Source organism: Gymnodraco acuticeps, unplaced genomic scaffold (assembly GCF_902827175.1).
Source record: "Gymnodraco acuticeps unplaced genomic scaffold, fGymAcu1.1, whole genome shotgun sequence".
Lineage (NCBI taxonomy): Eukaryota > Metazoa > Chordata > Actinopteri > Perciformes > Bathydraconidae > Gymnodraco > Gymnodraco acuticeps.
The window spans coordinates 401928-424253 of record NW_022989837.1 but is presented as its reverse complement, the minus strand read 5'-3'; the positions used below and the strand labels follow the sequence as shown (position 1 = coordinate 424253).

Below are 22326 nucleotides of genomic sequence, written 5' to 3'. Positions count from 1 at the left end.
TAATTAATTAAAATGCTATTCGTGTAGAGGTGTAATATTCAACATGTTAGGCGAACGTTAGTTTGCAAACTTTAAAGTACTCTAACAGCTAGCTCGTTAGCACGTTTGTCAGTTCTTACAATCGGTTCGATGACCGTAAGCTAGCAACGTATGGACTAGTTCATTATTAATCGGCATCATTGTTAGGGGAGTAACTGAACCTCGGCGATATTTATTTGTTGTTAAGCTAGCATTAAGATACATTTGATTAATTATTAAGCAGGCTGTGTTCTTGTTGGGGGCGGGTTGGGGGTGGGAGTTTCGTACTCCCGGACGGGGACGTTGGCTAGCGGGTCTCTCTACGGGACAGCCTCCTGCCTCGGTCGTCCAATGGATCATTCCCGGCTAGAGAGGACGTCACAAGGGAAATGTGCTTCGGGAAGAAGCTAATGTTCAGCATCTGTTTCTACCGTTTCTACAGGGGAAACGGAGAGGTGAGTTACCATCGATATATCTGCTATGCATGCACACAACTAAACCATATATTAAACCGAGGCTCTCTCCTCCTAACGCAGTTTTTGCACGAGTTACGAGCGCAGGATTGTGTTGTTACAGCATTTATTGTCCTGTGTTGTTGTAAATCCAGCCTTTTGTAGGGTAAAAAAACAAAGAGCAGCTCATAGGCGATACAAAAGCAGATTGGATCATTTGACTTCCTAATAATGACGGCAATTTACTTTTAGTTCATTGATTTCCAGTGCATATGCAATGATAATCAGCTGTTATTACATTACAAACACGGCTGTTTGATTGTGTGACTTTTGGCTTCTTGCTTCCAACGTAAATATTATAAAGACAGGCTGCAGCCCCTGCACCATGCATGCAATGTGACAAACCGGGATTATTGAAACTAACATGCCGGTATGGCAGTTACTGTAAACCTTCCGGTGTATTGCATTTGTTCGTTATTTCTGCACGAAAAGTAGCAGGATCTTATGTTAAAGCTCCTGTTTCCTTGTAAGTGAAAGTTGATTTCACTGGGGGATGTTCGCGGCAAAAAATAGACAACGCGAGATTTCATTTTCTATACATTGAGGAGGAAGGGGAGGAGAAACAGCAGCAGCGTGGCTCTCTTAACACCCAGATCGCTGTTTTAATGTACACACATGGCGAGGAAACAAGATACAACCAAACCACTGAGATTAGATATTTGACAAGCAGACAAAAGGGGATTAGAATAACCCACCCACTGTCCCAGTCTCACCCCCACCCTATCCCTGGCAGTCAGGCATGGGGTGAGGGGGGTAAACACTAGGCTTGTTTGAGACGCGTTGCGGCTCGCCTCGAATGTAGACGAGAGTAGCCGATCGCAGCCGGGGGAGGTCTCAAAAAGCTCGCCTGGAGTCGGCTTCGTCGTCTTCTTCTTCTTCTCTCGGTTTTTTGGCGGATTGCAAACAACTTTAAGGTGCATACCGCCACCTCCGGAGTCGGCTTGACTCGGTTTGCATTTATAAAGAATGCACACATGTGTTTAATCGTTAATGTCAGATATGTACTAAGTAAATACATTTGTTCCTGCTCAAGATTAGATTCAACTTTATTGTTATTGCACATATTACAGGTACTGAGACAACGAAATGCAGTTTAGCTTCTAACCAGGTGCAACAAGCAGTAAAGTGAAAAGTAATGTACACAATCTACAGAATAAAATATTGAATGATGAATAAACAGTGAGGGGTATGAAAACATTGCTTCTCAAAGTGTGGTCCGCGGACCACTGGTGGTCCGTGAGTGCCCCCTAGTGGTCCGTGAGTATATTGGTAACATTTCACATTTGAAATAAATAAATACATTTCAGTTTTCCGCACTCTCGCGGGAATATCTCCGCAATGGAGCGAGGTTAAGTTTCACTTTCGATTGCATGATATAGCCCAGCGCAACACCTTCATTACACATGTTGCCACATGTTTGTACCATTTTCAGGCGATTTGTAATCTGTTCTAGAAAAACTATGTGTTTTTTGATATTTGTGGAGTTAGGTGGTCCGCGAGTGTTTTTTTTATTGGTGGTCCTTGGTATGAAAAAGTTTGAGAAACACTGCACTAGATATACACAGCAGCCTGAGAGCAGTATGAACAGTGTGTATGAATATGCTAAGATATATAAAGTATGAAAACGGTAAGCAGTGCAAGTATAGTATAAAATATATGGATATTAATTTAATGATGATAAATATTGTGGAACAATGATGAAAAATGGGAATGGATGTGGCGACGTAAAACTGACACAAAACAACAACAAACTTTTGCCTAGCCAATTGGAGAGTTTCATCACCAGCACGTGGTAAAAACCACCAATGAGCGCTCAGCTCGAGATACCAGCGAGTCGTTTCCCATCAAGCATTTCGCTTCCGCAGCCCGTGGAGAGGAACTGCGCCGCCTCGCTCTCAAGGCTGCGGGCGTCTTTGTCCCGCGAGATTTCAACGTCTCATGTAGGCGGGCCTCCAGAGCAAGTCGGACAAAATGACTAACCATCATGCAACGCACGAGCAAGACGTTGATCGAAATTGCGCAGGTCTCGCTTGTCTCAAACAAGCCTACTGGCTTTGGTAATACTGACAGGCAGCCATGTTTTACGAATGAATAACAATGTGGTGGTGGCCTTTTGTAGTTTGGTTTGAATCACAGAAAGACTCAACTGTAGACCAATGCCTGTCTGTGGGTGTTATTATACTTTAATCTTCTATTCTACTACATTTCATATGGACATATTTTACGTTTTATATAACTACATGTTCTGCATTGAGGTAAAGCTACCTTTTTTCCATCTCCATAAATTATGACTATGCGGTATTACAGATACTTTATCAATTAAATACACACATTTTTCTCTCTTCTATCACTTCATGCATCCACAATCTTGTCATGTTTGCAATCCTGGCTTCAGTAAACATGTAAATGCAATCCAAAACAATTATTTACCAACAAATCCATGATATGAACGGACAAAAAGAAGACTATTAATGTAAAAAGTCTCACAATGGATGGTAAAGGTAATATTAATCGCAGGAACTGGTTACAGGTTAAACCAAACTGGGATTTAATAATAGTAATTAGAATATAACCGCCAACACTCCTGCCTGCTGACCCACAGCCAATGTACAACATTTTGTGATTTCAATTAAACCCCACTATCAAAGTCATGAGCATGTTCAATCTTTCTTTTTTCTCAGAGAGCTGTGAGATGGCGAGTCCCGTGCTTGTGACTCCGGAGTCCAACAGCAAAGATAAAAGCAGCAGTCACTATCTGGTGGTCTGGATAAACAATCTGCTGAAGACCCAATTCAAAGATGTGCGGCAGATGGGTTCAGGTAACTCATCAGTCTGAGCAGATATTATGCGTAAATCTTTCTTTGGGGTTACCCCTTGTTCAGCACAGCGTTATATCCAGGGGTGCACATAACTTTTTTGCCCTGGTTCTCAAAGGAGCACCTGGAGATGTTGCTTGGTGCTCATCCTTAAAATGAAATAAACCGTAACTTTTGAGGGGGTCTTGACTTTATTTGCCAGACACACGGCACTACACACACATGCAGAGGTGAACACAGAACACACGTGCAGAGGTGAACACAAGACAACATTAGCACGACCAGTAATCCTGCAAGCTGTCATCACTAGCCTCCTCACTGTTCTCCTCTATGTTCTCCTCTCTGTCAGAGATAGCTGATGATGTAGGCCTACTTCTTTCTCTCTGGTTGAGTCTGCGATTAGATGCTTGCATCCACAAGTCAACAGCTGGTTTTGGGTCGAAAGTATCTGTTGTCATCTTAGAAAAGTGGATGTAATCAAATAAGTATGTGAACATAGCCAATAACAAATGAATGTAACTTATTTTATTTGTGTTGTTCATTCATATCTTATTTTACCTTAACATTTATTTATTTATGCATTTTTTTTTATCTCTCCAGTTTTAAAGGATATTTTTGGTTACTGTCCTATAGTATACATTGGAATGATTTAAAACCTGTTTATCCCAATAATTATAAAGCAGTGCCTTGGAAATATTTGTTTACATAAATTGTGACCAAACCGTTTGAACTTAGACTAAAGTGAACTATCTAAACACTCAAGAGTCCTTTACCTCACTGAGCTGTAGTTATCAGTCTGACTGGAGAGGACTCTCCCTCCACATTATTGAAACATCTTCTTCTTATCTCCATTAGAGCAGCTAGCACGGCACCAGATTCTAATAACAACAGCGCTGGTACCGGTGCACCCTCCCTCTCTCCCTCGCTCACTTGCTTTGGCTGTGAGCTGCGGGCGCCAGATAAGCCAACATCCCCCACTTTCATCACTTACAGCGCCCATTGTACAGGGCAAATGAAACGTGTAACCGGGGTGAAAAGGGTGTTACATTTACTTAATTATGAATATTGTTACATCAAGGCCGAAAATTAGGATGAGCCCTAACGGTCAAAATGTTTTTTTCCCTCCCAGAACTGCCAGCGCAGCACCTCCACAGGTCTGGCGCCCTAGGCGAACATCTAGCCAGTGCTACGGGCCGGCCCTGAGTTCATATCATGGTTCATATGCAACTCGCAAATATCTCTCTCTCTCTCTCTCTCTCTCTCTCTCTCTCTCTCTCTCTCTCTCTCTCTCTCTCTCTCTCTCTCTCTCTCATCTCTCCTCTATTTTCTCTTCTCCCTTCTCTCTCTCCCTCTCTCAATGTTGGTACGCAAATGCGCTTTGTTTCAAATGACCCGGTGCTCTTTTTTTGCGCACCAGTTATGTGCAGCCCTGGTTATATCCTCACTGCGGTGAAAAACACCAGTTCTACCGACACCTCTTTCTAACCCGTCTGTGTTTATCCCGCAGGTGCGTGCCACTGTCAGATGATGGACTTGGTCATTCCCGGCTCTGTGGACATGACCCAGGTGAAGTTTGATGTGCAAAGTGACGACGACTGTATGCACAACTTCGGTCTCCTCTGCAAGGCTTTCGACAAGAGCAGCATCACTAAGGTATGCTATCTCTTATAGAGACACGTTACAGTTTCTTGAGACGTGCGGATTGGTAGATTTCATACCTTTGAACCTACAATCTAGCTAACTGTTTCCTCCAGTTTCTAGCCTTTTTGGTCTGGGCCAAATGTCAAACTATTTATAATTTGTTTATTTTTCTTTCTATATCTTATCGAGGGCACCAAATGCTGAAACCATATCAGACTCAACCCAACAAAAAACAAGAAAAGTGTTCACCTAAAAGTGGGCTACTTGGAGTCCAGGCTTTCTGTTAACCAACATGACAAAATATTTTGTTATGTTACACAGAAATGCGTGAACACAATGTTTTGTTTGTGGTCACAGTATCTCTGTTGTACAATTACGGTTAAATGAGGAATAAAGTGATTGATGGAGGAGCTGTGCATTCCCCTAGATCACAAATAAAACAATACTTAGTGCAGAAATACGAGTTGCTCTCATCTAATGGCGCATTTCCACTACAGCGAGGTTTAAGCGTGCCGTGCCCGGCCCGTTTTTGGTTGCGTTTCCACTAGGCGTAGTTCCGGCTAGCGGGTACTATTTCACATTTTTCTGGCTGTCCAAAATCGAGGTTCTTCCCGGGCTGAGTATGCTAAACTAGTGAGAATCACTGCAACAAGATGAACATATTTGACCGTGATTTAATTGTATTACACGTTACAAAATGATGCCGAAGTAACAACATACTGATACCGGTTAGTAAAAACCATGAATTAATGCTTTGACAAGTCTGCAGACAGACGGCAGGCGAAACACCTTTTTAAAATGTGTGTTTTCTGAATGGAGCTTGGCTAAGCTAACGCAGTATGCTCCGACCGTCCACACTCACAACAACGGCCTACATACATAAATAAACCAGCGACTGTATTCTCCATGACACAGACAGTCTGTGGTTTGTACTTGTTTAACTTTTGTCTAGTTTCTGAACAGATATGAGGAGCTGTGAGCTCTGAGGGCTAACAGCTAACGGCTGATGTTGGTTTTGTGTTTCGCATTGAAGATGACGTCACGGCTCCGCCTACACTGCGTTACTATAGTTACTGCCACAGCTACTACACTGTAATGGAAACGCAGCATAAAGTGAGCCTGGCCTAACAAAGCCTAACTATACCGTACTAAGCCGTGCCAGGTCCTGCAGTGGAAATGCGCCATAACTCTCTGCTACAATTGCTACCTTCAATGTTAAACTACACCCTTGATGTGTACGGAGCCCCTAAAGGGACATGAAAAAAAAAAAAAAAAACAGAAAAAAAAAAAAGTCAGGAAAACGGATTTGTTTCTCGTGCGCACGAGAAACAAATCCGTTTTCCTGACTTTATTTTTTTTTTAGAAAGTTACCGATGCACCAAGGAGGAAGTGGAACACGAGACAACCCATTTCATTGCAGACTGTTATGTTTACGTGGGGAAATGACAGTGCATACATTATTTGAGATATATTTTGAAGTCAGACTTAATTTTATGGGCATTTCGGCCAGGGGTGTAGAGCTATTGGTTTAGCACCGGATTGGCAAAACACTGGCGAGTCTGTAAACCAGTCTGCTTTGATCTATGAATTAATGTCCGTGACTCTCAGAGTACCTGCTGCCCGCAGCTGTTTTATAGGGAAACAAACACTCAGAACACACACACACACACACACACACACACACACACACACACACACACACACACAGAGCCAGTGGCGGACTGGCCATCGGGACGTTCGGGACGAATCCCATTGGGCCGATACCAAAGTGGGCCGCCCGTCACTAGCCGTCTAAGTACGATATATATCTCAAATAATGTATGCACTGCACTGTCATTTCCCCACGTAAACATTACATTACATTGCATTTAGCTGACGCTTTTATCCAAAGCGACTTACAATAAGTACATTCGACCAGGAAGACACAACCTTGAAGAAAACAGAATCATATAAGTACATCAGGTTTCATTGAGCCAAACATTTCAAGTGCTACTCAACTGGCTTTAGAAAAGCCAGTCCTTTATTAGTATATAAGTGCTTTGTTAATAGTTCTATCGCTCGAAGTGGAGTCGAAAGAGATGAGTTTTCAGTCTGCGCCGGAAGATGTGCATAACATAAACATAACAGTCTGCAATGAAATGGTTGTCTCCTGTGCGCTTCACTTCCTCCTTGGAGCACCGGTAACTTTCTCAACAAAAAAAAGTGCGCACGAGTTAGTAAAAAAAAGTCAGGATAACGAGTTAGTATCTCGTGCGCACGAGAAACGTTACTAACTCGTTATCCTGACTTATTTTTTTCTCTCTGTTTTTTTTTTTTTTTTTACATGTCCCTTTAGGGGCTCCGTAGATGTGCAATATGGAAGTTGTTTTAATTCCTAAATGTTGTCTTTTTGTCATGGTTTAGACAATTCCAATCGTGGAGCTCATACGAGGGGACTCTCAAATCAACTTCGAGTTCATAAAGTGGTTCAAAGCTCTCTACCTGGCCAATCAGAAAAGGCAAGGGTACAACCCTGTGAGAGCTCGGGGGGGAAAGAAAATCAGCCCCACTGTCGCAACCACTAACCTGCTTATAGGTAACTTATACTTTCTGTCACTGTGTTACTCACCTGTTTCGCTTGAAAAATAAAGAAGCACTTAAAGGTGGGGTAGGTAATTCACTTCAGAAACACTTGTTATATTCCATGGAATGCTCTTAACATCCTGATAGCAATGAATACATTAAACGCTTTGACAATAAATTAGGGCTGTCAGTCGATTAAAACAGTTAATCGCGATTAATCGCAAATTAATCGCACATTTTTGATCTGTTCTAAATGTACCTTAGAGGAATATTTTTCAAGTTTTTAATACTCTTATCAACATATGAGTGGACAAATATGCTTTATGCTAATGTTTATTATCATTTGAACAATGACAAATATTCTCATGAATATGAAACACAACAACCTCTGAACATTACAAATATTCGCCTCAATTCAACCTGGAACCTCTCTCATTCAATAATACAATACAAATTGTGTGTGTGTGTGTGTGTGATGGATCGTTGGAGCTATGTGCAACTCAAGGCATATGCTCGAACGGGAGCTGCCCGGACGCTGCAATCATGTTGCGCACTATCCGTGCTGAGTGTGCTGACTTTTCGTACAATGTCCCACTGTCTGGCTTCCTGCATAAAGTCAAGTGCTCGGCGCAGTTGTGGCGAAATGTCGCTCCTCTGTTTTCATTTAAACAGCTCCTTATATCCATTATCGCAGCTAGCTAGCACCAGATGCTAACAACAACAATGCACGTAAGGTCTCTCTCTCGCTCGCTCGGGCCACACATACACACACCCTCCCGGTCCTCCCAACAGCCAGTCGGTGCCTGCCGGTGAGCGTGGAAGTGTGGTCTGCCACAAGCGGGCGGCAGGAGCGGGGCTGTCAGCTTGTAGATGGTATTTTAAACTCGATGCGCTCTGAAACTACGGGGCGGCCGAGGAAAAAAAATACACATGCGTTAAGCGTGTTAAAATAATTAGTGGCGTTAATTTTTGCGTTAACGCGTTATTAACGCGTTAACTTGACAGCCCTACAATAAATACATAAAAACATTTCATCTGTGGAAGCCGTGGCGCTGTAAAAAGCACGACCAATCATCTGGATGGCCTCGATATCTCGTGCCCTCATTGGTCATGTTCATGTGTGTTGGAGGAGGGGCTCTGTAAGGAAGTCTGAAGGAAAGGGCAGATTTCTTTCGGCTGCGTACTTTCAAATTCTAGCGCACTCGAGCTGGTTTCTCCATTCTTACCTACCCTACCTTTAAGCGTTTAACTGATGCAGCAGCACTCACAATGGTCTGCTTGTTTAAATAGAATAGAATATATCTTTATTGTCATCATACAAAGTGCAACAACATTTATTTGGCAACTCTCACTGCAGTAACAAATAGACACAAATAAATAAATAAGAGTAGTAAAAGCAGAGGTCGTAGCAATGATCGTGCAACGAGATCAAATTCAATGTCAATGTGCATATTTACACTTACTATCTAAAAACGTTAAATGTACAAAACTGTATTAATGTAGTTTATTTCTAACTGTGTGTTCATAAAGGGTTTTAGTGACCAAGTGAAGTGAATATGTCGGCGCTGTTCTTGTTGTCCTTAGAGTCAGATAAATGCAATTGAAATGTACTAATTATAAAATGACGCAGCACATTGTGGTTTTAACCGAAATGTTTCTCTCTCGCTTTGTCAGAGGATTTCCAGAGCTCATCCGGTAATTTCCTTTTCAATGAAAAGTGGATGTATATTTACGACTGGGCCGACCAGAGCCCTCTCGGAGATAACTACACCTACTGCCGCACCTGCAACCGCAGCCTGAAGACATTACAGAGAGGCCCCGTTGAACTCCGGCGACATGCGGACACTAACAAACACAAGAAAAGGACTCTAATCTACCAGAAGACCGTGAGGCAGAGCCAGCGGTCCGAAACGCTGCCGTGTAGCGACGCCGCCGTTAGCTTCATCAACAAGCACTGCTACACCGGCCCGGCTAAATCTGAACACAAGGCTCGACTCTTTGCTCGCTGTCGTTTGGGGTCTCAGTATCCCAAAGATATCACCTCCGCCTGCCAGCGCACGCCTTACTGCCTGTACATCTTCGGAGGGGAACCGCTGGGAAAAGACCACTCCGTGGTCCTCGTTGGGTTTTTTGACGTCGACGCCTCCGGTCATTGCTTACAATTTCTGGATGCTCTTCAGTCAGAGGACAGCACCGGAGAGAAAAAAAAAGCCACGGCGGTGGTGGAGACGGTGAAGAAGTTCGGGTTGCACACGGATAATCTCGTGGCTGTTTATTCGGATGACGATGGCGCGGATTCAGAGCAGATCTGCACACAACTCAGGGAACTCAACCCCAATATAGTCGCTATAGGAGGGCTGTACGCCATCGCTGATGCTTCCTACCACGCTGGGATCAAGGCGCTCTCCAATCAGGTCCAAGAGTTCATAGTAGATATGCACACCCACCACTCCTCCTGCTCTACGAAGAACGATGACCTCACGGCTGTTTTCGGCTCAGACATCAGTGCAGACGATCCGTTTGATCTCAACTCCGGCTGCCTTAAGTTCTGCCTGTTAGTCACTAATATATTGGAAGTATGGACGGATCTCATCGCGTACTTTAAGTCTTGTGACGGCAAAGATGAGAAAGCCAAGTCCGTCTGCTCCCAGCTGCAGGATCCCAAAGTCAGAGCCACGTTTCTGTTCCTGCAGCACGCTTTAAAACCTCTGCACAGTTTCCAGAGTCGCCTGCAGACGGAGGAGGAAGTGGACCGAGCCGACATGCTGCTCATCCTGCAGGAGGCCAGTAAACTGCTGAGCACCTACACCTCATACTTCCTCCGTCCTGAGGCTGCTGATCGCTTCCTCAAGGAACGAGACGCCCAAATCCTTAAAGACAAGAGTTTCCATCTGTCTGGTTCTGAGATCAATCTGGGAGGGAAAGCAGTGGAAGACTTCCTGAAGGAGTCAGAGGCTCTGTTCGAGGAGGAGGCGCTGTCTTTCTACGCCGCACTCACAGGTACGGACCAGATGATTTGGTATCTTATTGCAGATGGCCATAACGTTTTTCGGGCACTTAACATGTTAAAAATCACAAAAACAACACACTTAATAAAACACAGCAATAACAACAACCAAAACTCACATTTACTGGTAGATTTTCTATTGTAAAGATAATCATTAATATGTTCAAGAGTGACTTGAAAAAGCATTACAAACAAATCCGACTGATCTTTCATTTGAGCATTAAACAATTGATATAGTACGGCCATTGTAAAACCACAACAGCCAGATAGTAAAAGCAATATACAATTTAAAAGCTAAAAAGTGTCGAACGTTAAGGAGAAGAGTTTTAAGAAGCAATTTAAAAACAGACTTTGTAGAGGCGTCTCTTATTATACATTGTAAATGTTCCTGTTGTGTATGCCTGCAGGTTGCATTGCAGAGAAGCTTCCTCTCGGTGAGGAGACTCTCCGGAGCATCTCTCAGCTGCTGAACCCTCGGAGCAGACAGGAAGTGACGGGGAAATCAGTCGGGGAACTCGGGACTTCGCTGGGAATCTGCAGCTCCGAGGAGGAGGAGGAACTCATCGCTGAATTCCTGGAGTACCAGAAGGCTGAGGAGGGGGAGAACTCTGCACAGGTACACATGCTTACAGTATGTATAATATATCATTCAAGATTCACGGCTTTTATTGTCAAAGTCAACTTTAGTGACAATCTCAAAATATGTTTGTACACACAGAAAGATGGAAATACTGTTTCCCACAGTCCCGAGGTATAAACAAACTCACACATTAACTACAAAATAACCGTTCACTTCAAGTAAGCAGGATATATATGAAAAAGATGATGTGCACTAGGGCTGCACGGTATTGAAAAAAACTGACATCGCGATTTTTCCCCCCTGCGGTATATATTGCGTTTTTTTTTAACCTGTTAAACCCCAAAGTCCCGGCGGGTACTTTTATTTTTTTTTTCACGACAGTGTCTCAGGGGATCGTAATATGTAAGAACCTATTAATGTGTTATACCAGATTAACGGAAATAATCTCAGCTAACTGACGATACAAACCATTTTATACCAAAACAAAACACAAGTCTCATAAGAAGCATCTAAATAACCCCTGAGCGAAAAATGCTAACGCACTTTGGCACAGAACTCAAGATAAAAGTACCCTTATTACTTATCGTAGCTGCACATACAAGATATCCGATTAAAGCTGAGGTTCCACAGATTATTTAGGTATATAGTATCATCACTGAGTGATCTGAACTCGGACAGGGGAAGCAAACACAGACATCACAACACGTACCTTTACGTAGCTTCGAGGGGAGATGTCTCACCGTAGCTGTCAATCTGATCAAAAGACGTGTTCAATGGCATTAAAACGAGAAAGAAAAAACGCGGCTGAATCGGTTAATCCATAGGTTTTTAACGTCTGTATAAAAAAACGATTTAATTTATAATCCATAATTCCATTTTTATGTAAATATCGCAGAGCAAAAATTAGCTGCTAATGGTAGCCACCAGAGTGGCTGCTGCTTCCGGTCTTGGCTATGCGGAAGTCTCTCACACACACATTACCAAATAAGGAGTGAGAGTGACGCGTAGCTAAAACCGGAAGCTGCATACACTCTGGTGGCTACCATTAGCAGCTAACTTTTGTGCTCTGATTTTTACATAAAAATGGAATTATGGATTATAAACAATTGCTTCAAAGCCACAGATACATTATCAACCTATGGATCAACCAATTCAGCCGCGTGTTTTCTTTCTCGTTTTAATGCCATTGAACACGTCTTTTGATTAGATTGACAGCTACGGTGAGACGATCTCCCGTAAAAGCTCCGTAAAAGGTACGTGTTGTGATGTCTGTGTTTGCTTCCCCTGTTGCGAGATCGGATCGCTTAGATACTATACTTAAATAATCTGTGGAGTCTCAGCTTTAATCGGATATATTGTATGTGCAGTTTCGATAAGTAATAAGGGTATCTTTATTTTGAATTCTGTGCTAAAGTGCGTTAGCATTTTTTTTTTAAATGAATAAAACCGCACGTCCCTGCGGTGTGAATACCGCGCATGCGCATACCGCGGTTATCGCCATGACACGGTATATCGTTCAGCCCTAATGTGCATAGTGCAAATTGTCATGTGTGCATAGCTACAGGCTCCTCCAACAGTACAACACAACATTTGTTTATTTGTTGTTTTGTTTTTCAATAACAAAAGTATTTCTTTAAAAGGTGGGGTAGGTAATTCACTTCAGAAACGCTTGTTGTTATATTCCATGGAATGCTCTTAACATCCCGATAGCAATAAATATCTTAAGTGCTTTGACAACAAATACATTCAAAAATGTCATCTGTGGAAGCCGTGGCGCACGACCAATCATCTGAGCCGGCTAAAGTAACTGGATGGCCTACCTGCCTGTCAGCCTTCCATCTGGGCACAAACTTATCTTGTGCCCTCATTGGTCATGTGCGCGTTCGTGTGTGTTGGAGGAGGGGCTCTGTAAGGAAGTGGCAGATTTGTTCCGGTTGTGTATTTTCAAATTCTAGCGCACTCGAGCTGGTTTCTCCATTCTTACCAAGCGGCAAACTCTGGGGAACAGCCGGCACGTCAATACGGAAGTGCCACACACTGCAGTTCATACATGGGCCGCTAGGGACTGGCTGCAGAAAGGAGCAATTTCCATAGACCCCCATGTTAAAATACCCAACTTTACAGCAGAAAAAAACATGTTTCTACCCATGGATGCAATAAATATTATTATCGATATAGTTAGATTCCACCTTCATGATTATGAATCAGTGAGTGAATTGTTTTCTAACACGACCCTTTTATTTATATTAGGTCTTAACGTTTTTGCATAAATTAGGGCGTGGTCACTTTGATGGACACGTACATGCCTCACTGTCAGCTAACAGCAACTTGTCCACTCTGCTAGGCTACAACCATAGAGGCTACAACGTTAGTTAGTCATAGCACTGTACTTGACCCTTTAGCTTTAGCCGTGTTCGTGGTGATTTTGCCTTTTAGGGAATATTGTTACAAATACCAGACAATTAAAATGTCGTGCTGTGCGCTTGAATGTACTAACAGAACTTCCAAGAAGTCTAAAATGATCATATTATCAGGGTTCGTACGGTCATTGAAAACCTGGAAAAGTCATGGAAATTCAAAATGCAAATTCCAGGCCCTGGAAAAGTTATGGAAAACAATATTTTTCCCAAAGTTTTGGAAAAGTCATGGAAATGTAACTAAAGTTGCGTCAAATATAATTTACATTTTATTTAACTGCCGAAATAATCTGCGGTCGCGAGCTGTTACAGTATGTGCCATCATGACGCGCATGGTGTTATTTTTTAATATATGAAGCGAGAGCTGTGTGCTCGAGTCTTCCTGCCTGTCGGCTGAACTCTGCTGCTCCGGGATGAGGGTCAGCTACATTATCTACGGTGCGTTCGTTAACTGTGCGGAGTCACTGTGGCACAGACTGAGCCGCTGGTGAACAGCTGTTAGAACGGGCCGTTCAGGTGTTCAGAGCAGAGCGGCAGAGCGTGATGTGAACTGAAACGTTATTATTTAAGGAATCGTTGAGCTATCTAGCTAGCATACATTGTCACTATCTGCTAACGTTAGCTTTAGCCTTCGTTTTCTAATAGTTTTTTTCATAGGCTATAAACAGAGGTGGTATAAGTATAGATCTTTACTAGAGTAAAAGTAGAAGTACTCAGATCTTGTACTTTAGTAAAAGTGGAAGTACAGGTCTTGTACTTCAGTAAAAGTAGAAGTACCAGAGTGTAGGAATACTCTGTTTCAGTAAAAGTCCTGCATTCAAAATGTTCCTCAAGTAAAAGTATTCTCATCAAAATATAGTGAAAGTAGCGACAGTAAAAGTAGTCATTGTGCAGATTGGTCCATTTCAGAATAATATGTTTTATAATGATTGATCATGAAAGTGTTCTCAAAGCTGGTAAAGGTGCAGCTAGTTTGAATGACTTTGTATACTGCAGGGTAGCTGGTGGATTTACTCCAGGTGGAACTAAAGTCTGATTTAACACTTGATTATATTTCACATCGTTCATCCACATCTGTAAAGTAACTAAAGGTATTAAATACATGTAGTGGAGTAAAAGTACACCATTTACCTCTGAACTGTAGAGGAGAAGAAGAACAAAGTAGCAAAACATTGAAATACTTAAATAAAGTACAAGTATCTCAAAATTGTACCCAAGTATAGTAGCTACTTGTTGAGTTTATGAACTTAGTTACTTTACACCAGTGGCTATGCAGATAGAAAGACTACGCCTTGCACAGAGGCATGAAAATACATTTCCAAAATGCTCAACAGTGCTGCCAAAATTATAAACTGACTGCTACACAATTAAAATAAATGCTTTTATATATTTCTATTAGATGTGACTCTTTAACGTTTCTGTTATTATTACCTGCTGCTTTAGTTGTTCTGACTGCTAACATCCTGTTATTCCTCATTTTAAAGCCGATATTCCGTGGGGTCGGGGGGCTCGGATCCTTGTCACCTTTTTCATACCTGATGAGTTTGCATCCCTGACTACAGTTGCTTTAGCGTGTAGAAGCTAGTAAGCCTACTATTTGATTTGTTTTAGATATGCAGACCTTATTTTCCTGTTCCATGTTAAAATAAACCATTTTCAGTGATAATTTTTTTTTGGTCATGGAAAATCAGGTAAAGGTCATTGAGAAGTCATTGAAAAGTCATTGAAAATCATTGGTGAAAAAGTGTATGAACCCTGTATTATACATGTTAACCCCGTTCGCACGTGTTTGTGTGCTTGGTAGCTTAGCTTGTTACTTATTAGCCAGCTAAGGACGTAACCCTTTATGCATACATATACATTTTAGTTTATGATTCAGCCTTGGGTAAGACTTTTATAGTCTATGGCTATGACGCCCATAATGCTAAACGGGAGCAAATGTTAATAGGGGACCCAATTATCCCAGTGGTGGCCGCCGGAGCTAATAGAGCCGCAGGGGGCTTGCTCTAGCCGGCGTCCCGGAGCTAGCCCACTGCGGCTCCGTTATGTCCGGGCGGTGGAGTCCGTCTTTTCTCAACGTGTGAATGACAAGCATTAAGAATAACAAAAGCTATAGCTAATTCTCTTGCAGATTGTCTCATTTGATTATGAATGTAACGTTTATATAGGGGACCTACGCTGTTAGCAGTAACTTGGTATGCATGTATTTCATGTTAGCTTAGCTTCTTAGCCTGAGCTAGCTCTGTTTACTTCCAGTTCGGAGGCAGCAGGTCCCGCCTCGGCTCCGCCTCTTTGCCCTTATTTGGAGCAGGCAGGATTAGACTCTGACGTTGCTGTCGAGCCGTTAGTGGCCGACTCCGCCTACTAAGGGCTTCACGGCAACTCTGCAGAATCCTATGGGTGACGTCACGGACACTACGTCCATTTATATATACAGTCTATGATTCTTACCTACCCTACCTTTTAAGAAACAAAAAAATATATATGTTAGTAATTTAGTTTTTGGGAGAAAGGGTGGGATTAAATAAGTGTAAACTTCTTCCCACCCCTTCTCGGATGTGTAATTAAGTAGATCATCTGTTTATATATAATTTAGAATCAGTAATATTTTTGTATATTAATTTGACACTGATTGATTTTGTATTGTATAATAATGTTACATTTTTGTATTGTTGTTTTACACACAATCAAATCAATAAAACAGATAAAATAGTGCAAGTAAATACAAATAAAAATATGTAATTCAACATGTACATTTTCTACTTTTTTTCGTAATGCTATTTTATTTGTATTGAGATATTGTATTTTTAATTTCGATTGTATGCTGCTGCTGCAAACATTTCCTCATAAAAAGTACTTCTTATCTTAGGTTCCTCTGGAGGAGCACTGGGCCAGCGTACTGAAGGACACTAAGCCCGGATCAGGGTTCAGGAAGCTTGTTCTGACCCTGCTGGCTCTGCCCTGCCCGCCCCTGGAGGCGCAGCATGTTTTTACCCAGGTCAGTGAACAGGAGCCGTGTCAAAATATGTTGTTGTACTGAATACTTCAAAACTGTACTCTTAGCATGACATTCGGATGTTACATGCTTTCATTGTGTTTAAAAAAATCAAAAACATTTTTTTTAAAATAAAAGCTCAGAATTCTGAGATTTATCAAAGAATCGCAAAATTCTCAACTTTTTTCTAAAATCTCAAAATTCTGACTTAATTTTTAAATGGAAAAAAGCTTAGTTTTTATGACGTTGTGTAAACAGCCCATGTTGTGATTAGTGCTGCGTACCTGGACTCACATTCAGGTTCAGGGGCCTCATTTATAACGCCGTGGGAAGGTTGCTTACGTAGTAGAAATCCAAAAAATAGGTTGTTACGTTCCCTATTCGGCTAGGGGAACTAAAGGGAAGAAACACAACCAGATTGGTATTAGTATAATTATAAGTGATCTTATTATAAATTGCAGCGGCAAACAAAATGGAAGGCACGCAGCCTGAAACAAACAAATTGGCCAAAAGGGCACAGGTTGAACAAATAACCTAACAAAAGGAGGACTCAAAAAAAGGAGTCTAATGGCATACAGAATAAATAAATACTAATATATAAAATGAAACAAAACCTCACTTTAAAAGTGGTACAACTAAATAAAGGAAGCTGTAAGAAAACACAGCTGAAGGAGGGAAAACTAAGCACACTACGCTAAACACATATATCCACACTCGACACTAAGCACATATGTTGACACTCGTCACTAAGCACATATGTTGCACCAAACACAGTCTGTAGTGTCCATGACACAAGAGCAAAAGGTATGAGGCGTCTGATCGCAGCAGAGCCTCCAGAGTGGTGATAGTTCCCAGGCTTTGTAGTCCTCTCCAGCAGGTGTGCGCTGGGCTTGCACAGGGATTGGAGAACGTCGGGCCTGGCGTGCTCCAATTTGTGTCCTCGGAAGTGGACCAGGAGATGACAGCCAATGACGTTGGGGCAACCACACAGCTCATTTACATAATCACACACAGCTGAAAACACTCACAGGCAGGTTAATGAGCAAACAGCAGCAGCAGCCGTGACATAGGTACAGAAATGTTCCGACACTTTCCGATTCACCAAACATTGCGTACCAGCGAGGAAAGTGCGTACAGCACTTCCTACGCTGGTTTCCCTTTTATAAATCACAATCGACACGAAATGCGGTGCAGCTTTTGCGGGCTTCACGTAACGCCCATATTTGCCTATAAATAGTCAAAGAAACGCCCATTCATTCATTCTGACTGACTTTATGAAGAAGATCGCAGGAAATGACGACAGAACAGCTAAAAAAGACATCTCACACCGTGTCAGATTTTGGTTATTTTGGGGAGGTCGAGATAAATCATATTATTTGGTGGATGCCGTTTGAACCAGAGTAGCAGCATGGAGGTCGGATCGTCACCAAAATAAATAAATAAGTGGTCCGAAAAAGGTTCATGACAAAAAAAATACACATAGCCTTCCTCAGGCAGTGTGTTTGCACCGGGGACAGGAGACACCGCCTTGATGAGAAACTGTAAGAAATGATCGGGGAATCCCCCCGGAGTGGAGTCATGACGACTGGATCTGAATTATGTTTTTGTATTTGTTGGTTTGTGTCCCAGCTGTCGATCAGCTGTGCGCAGCGTCTCCACTGCAGCCTGTGCGTCTCAACCCCCCCCCCCCGCAGCAACTCTATATCCACCAGTTAAAGGAAATACAACTAATGTGTTGTGTTATATTAGCTGTACAATTGACCACACATGGTGTTCTTAGCTTCCATACCTCCTGTGTTTTACGAGCGACTTATCAAGTCTTAGCAAACGGCATAAAACACGATTAAACGTGATAGTATATAAAACCATGCTCGTATACAACCTATAGAAATGCAAAACGGCGTCAGTTTAGACGTAATTCTGTCCTTCTGCTTACCGCATCATTTATGAGAAAACATTTCATAACATTAACACAACATATTCAAGGTGGTTTTCAATAACATATCCGTATTTATTTATTTCTCCAAGTTATGTTTTTGTGTGCACTGAGGAGTCTCAAACAGGTGTTTGTTTAATCATTTTAAGATTGGCTTTAATCAATGTTTGAAAATGAATTCTTCATATATGATAAATGAGAGGTAACATTTTGTTTATGGTATTATTTCCACATATTTCTCTCCATTCTTCCTTCTGCCAACGCGGTGTCGCAGTTTCTCGTCTCTCCCATTTTTGTGCTTGGTGCGTACGCATGGGTTAGAGTTTGCGTGGAGGACCGCATGTTTTCCCGTCAAGTTAGTATTTTATAAATCGCAAACATTGCGTAGAAACTGGCGTACGCCATTTTTTGAGCGTATATCCCTTTATAAATGAGGCCCCTGATCCCATGGCTTGTGTCAAGTTGTGTGAGTAACTAAAGTGAACTTATTGTGAGCTAATTATCAATTGAAAATTAACTCATAATCAACTCAAATTCAAACTCGTCAGGTTTATTGTGCTCCCTTCCAACTTGTGTCTACATTTCTCTACAAAGTACAAATGTAAAAAAAAAAACTTTTTGCCACTTAGTCTACAAATGACTTATGACAGCAACTACAGTGAACTACAAAGTTCAAACATTTATTTCATTTACCAAACTAAAGTAACCAAACAGTCCCTGAGCTGACTGAGCCTAAATCCCTAAAACGTTGCTGAAAGGTAGAGTGTAGAGTAGACTATACGCATTACACTGTTACACACCTACTATACAGTATAGGCTACACTGTAGTGACTCAGAGTGTACTGTACTGTCTGTACACCATGTATTTTCTACAACTCTACATGTGTACATTATACAGTACATATTACTACATACATAGTGATGTACATACATACTGTTAGAAATTAAAATCAATGTTGATATAGCGTAATTTTAAATTAAATACACTATTTAATTTAATACTTTTATTCTGAAAATTCTTCACTTCCGGTTAGCATTAGCATGTGGTGAAATGCTACGTTTTCAAACCGTGAATCGAAGGTGAAATGACATGTGATGTTGTACACTGAGCACACTGGGATTAGCACTCATTTATTGACGCTGAATAACGTTTATCAGGGAATATTTAAATAACCACAGGCACCAGAATATACGTAAGTGCTAGTTTTTTTGCGAGTCCAAGTACCGGTTCCCGACGTTCCGGTTTTAACCGGACTCCAACCGAAACTTTTTACAAGTCCAGTACCGGTTCGGCGTACCGGTACGCAGCACTAGTTGTGATTGTGTTTATTTAATATTGTGCCCTTGCTGTGTCTCAGGCTCTGGGAGCTGAAGAGGCCACGCTGTTCTCTGAGAGTGAAGCTTTAACAGAAAGTGATTCTGAGCTCACGTCCGACGGATTTCCCTCTGATAACAACCGCTGCACGGACCCCCGAATCCACTCTGAAGGTGAGAGGAATCATATAATCCAGATAATAAATGTGCATCTAATTTGATAACTGTACCACGCTGGTATAGTAATTATTCATTTGATGTATATGTTATGCAAAAGTGTTTGAGATCTCAAAATGCTAAAAGAATTTCTGAAATTCTCAGAATTATATATTTTTCCTGGAAATCGCGGAAATTCCATTTTTTTCCCCCCATAAAATCTCAGAATTCTCACTTTTTTCATAAAATCTCAGAATTATGTTTTTTCTGAAAATCTCTAAATTATAATTTTTGGGGAAATTCTCACTTTTCCCCAGAAAAGTCTTACTTTGGAAAATCTCAGAAATCTCTTCTTTTTTTTTTTTTTTTTCGAGAAATCTTTTTTTGGGGAAAATCGTAAAATTCTCTTTTTTGTGGGAAAATCTCAACATTCTGTTTTCCCCTAACATTTTAGAATTCTGAATTTTTTTCCAGAAAAACTTGAAATTCTCACTTTTCCCTGAAATCTCAAAATTATGACTTTTTCCTGAAAATCGCTGAATTTTTACTTTCCATGAAAAATCTCAAAATTAAAACATTATTTTTTTCGATTCTGAAAACAAATCCCAAACTGCCCACATGCTCTCTTTCTCTAGCAATGAATGGTCTCAAAGTAAAGCATTGTGAAGTCCGCCTCACAAAGATAAACGGTACGTAGCATTTCTGGTTCAGGATTCATATTTCTGAAGATTTCAACGTTCAAACTTACTTTATATTTTCTTCAACAGACGATGAGAATGGAGACGATTGCAAAGAGGTAATACACACATTTCAGAAAAAAGCTAGAATTAAAAAAAATGACTTATTTATTATTTGAACATGAAAACTGTCAGCTTCTAGTACATTGCTTTCCCGTACATTTACCACTTTCATCTCAGAATTCTCTAGTTTGTTGCTCGTAAATGTTGTACCGTTTATTTACCACTTTATTTTTCGTGTACATTTATTTCACTAGATTTATCACATTAATCTCAGAACATTTTCTATTTCTTCTATAATTTTTTTTTAAACTACACTACTCAGCTTTACACTCAACTAGTAAACAAAGACCAGAACTAATCAGAAAAAGTATTGTTTCTCCTGCATCATATTTGTTGTTTGAATTCTCATCTACTGACATACTTTTCCCTTTACTAACCTCATTATTTTCATCGATACGGCCATCATAACCACTTGCATGATACGGTTACGTTTTCCCTTTATGACGGTGTGTTGTGATATTTGAGTGTGTAATGGGAGTGTGTTGTCTCTCAGATGACCACTAGGGGAAGTTTTGGCTGGGAGAGCAGCTTGCGGCAGAAACCTCAGGCCCGCGCAGTGTTTCAGGCGGGTGTTAGCACCTGGTCCGCCCCCCAACCTATTGATCAGGACAGCAGAAAGGGTCTGGAGTCCCAGGAAGAGAGGGTAGGTGTACTCAAGTATACTACCAGAATACCCTTGGGCCATGACTGATGTATCTGACCTCTGAAACACTACAAAATAACTAGCTAAAAGACAAATACTAGTGAGCTCCTTGCACAACAACACATATCTGATAGCGTAATAGAGCCCTGCAGCTATGATGTTTTTCTGTTAGCATCTCCCTTGAGCCCATGACATTTCTCCATGTGATTTGATTTATTGAAGACAATAATCTCTGTGGCAAAATGTATGACACAGACATGTTTTGTTTAGCAGGATAATAAAGATAACCCGGACATTTAAAAATCTATTTAGATAATTTAAATTAAAACTACAGGGAAATAGATTCTACTGTTTAGTTTTTTTATGAAATATCAGAATTCGGACTTTTTACTTAAAAACAAAAAATTCTGACTTTTTTCAGAAAATCCAAAAATGCTCACTTTATCGAAAATTCTCACCTTATTTCTAATAAATCTCAGAATTCTCACTTTTTCCAGAAAATTCTCACTTTTCTGAAAATCCTATTTTTTTTCCAGAAAATCGCAGAACTCAAAAAAAAAAAAAAAAAAACCTCTCCAGATGTCAGAATACTGAATTATTCGTAAAATCTATACAAGCAGTATATCTGTAGTCTAATGACCTTGTCATCAGTATGCCAAACCCAACATTTAAACATCTATTTAGATAATTTAACTTAAAACCACAGGAAATAGATTCTACTGTTTAGTTTTTATTGGATTTTTCCAGCTTGATTAGTTGATCAGAGTGAATTGATACATCTTAAGAAAAAAGGGCTCTCTTGTTTTTAACTAATTCTCTCCTCCATGACACCTGAAATGTAATATCAAACACAATGATTTGTGGTGCATTTTCTAACTAACTAACATCAGTTATGGCTTTTATTTTGTAAGTACGCAGATCGTCCTCAC

At 41.0% G+C, this 22326-nt stretch overlaps 1 protein-coding gene across 6 annotated transcripts in view; it reads left to right on the top strand.

Moving 5' to 3' along the window:
• The first annotated feature begins 322 nt into the window (after nucleotides 1-322).
• LOC117559050 (DNA (cytosine-5)-methyltransferase 3A-like) overlaps nucleotides 323-22326 on the top strand; it is a 117506-nt gene continuing 95502 nt past the window's right edge. For 2 of the 6 annotated variants that reach the window (XR_004570915.1, XM_034235688.1), the window contains exons 1-12: nucleotides 323-473; nucleotides 3212-3349; nucleotides 4854-4999; nucleotides 7391-7562; nucleotides 9224-10549; nucleotides 10964-11187; nucleotides 11275-11307; nucleotides 16423-16551; nucleotides 19843-19972; nucleotides 20590-20643; nucleotides 20722-20750; nucleotides 21248-21397. Coding sequence is in view for 5 of the 6 variants with exons in the window: in XM_034235688.1 (XP_034091579.1) it covers nucleotides 3223-3349; nucleotides 4854-4999; nucleotides 7391-7562; nucleotides 9224-10549; nucleotides 10964-11187; nucleotides 11275-11307; nucleotides 16423-16551; nucleotides 19843-19972; nucleotides 20590-20643; nucleotides 20722-20750; nucleotides 21248-21397 (2520 nt within the window). In the remaining variant the exon portion in view is untranslated. The remainder of the gene's footprint in view (nucleotides 474-3211; nucleotides 3350-4853; nucleotides 5000-7390; nucleotides 7563-9223; nucleotides 10550-10963; nucleotides 11188-11274; nucleotides 11308-16422; nucleotides 16552-19842; nucleotides 19973-20589; nucleotides 20644-20721; nucleotides 20751-21247; nucleotides 21398-22326) is intronic. The other 4 variants (XM_034235699.1, XM_034235715.1, XM_034235707.1 and 1 more) reach the window with 4 other exon arrangements.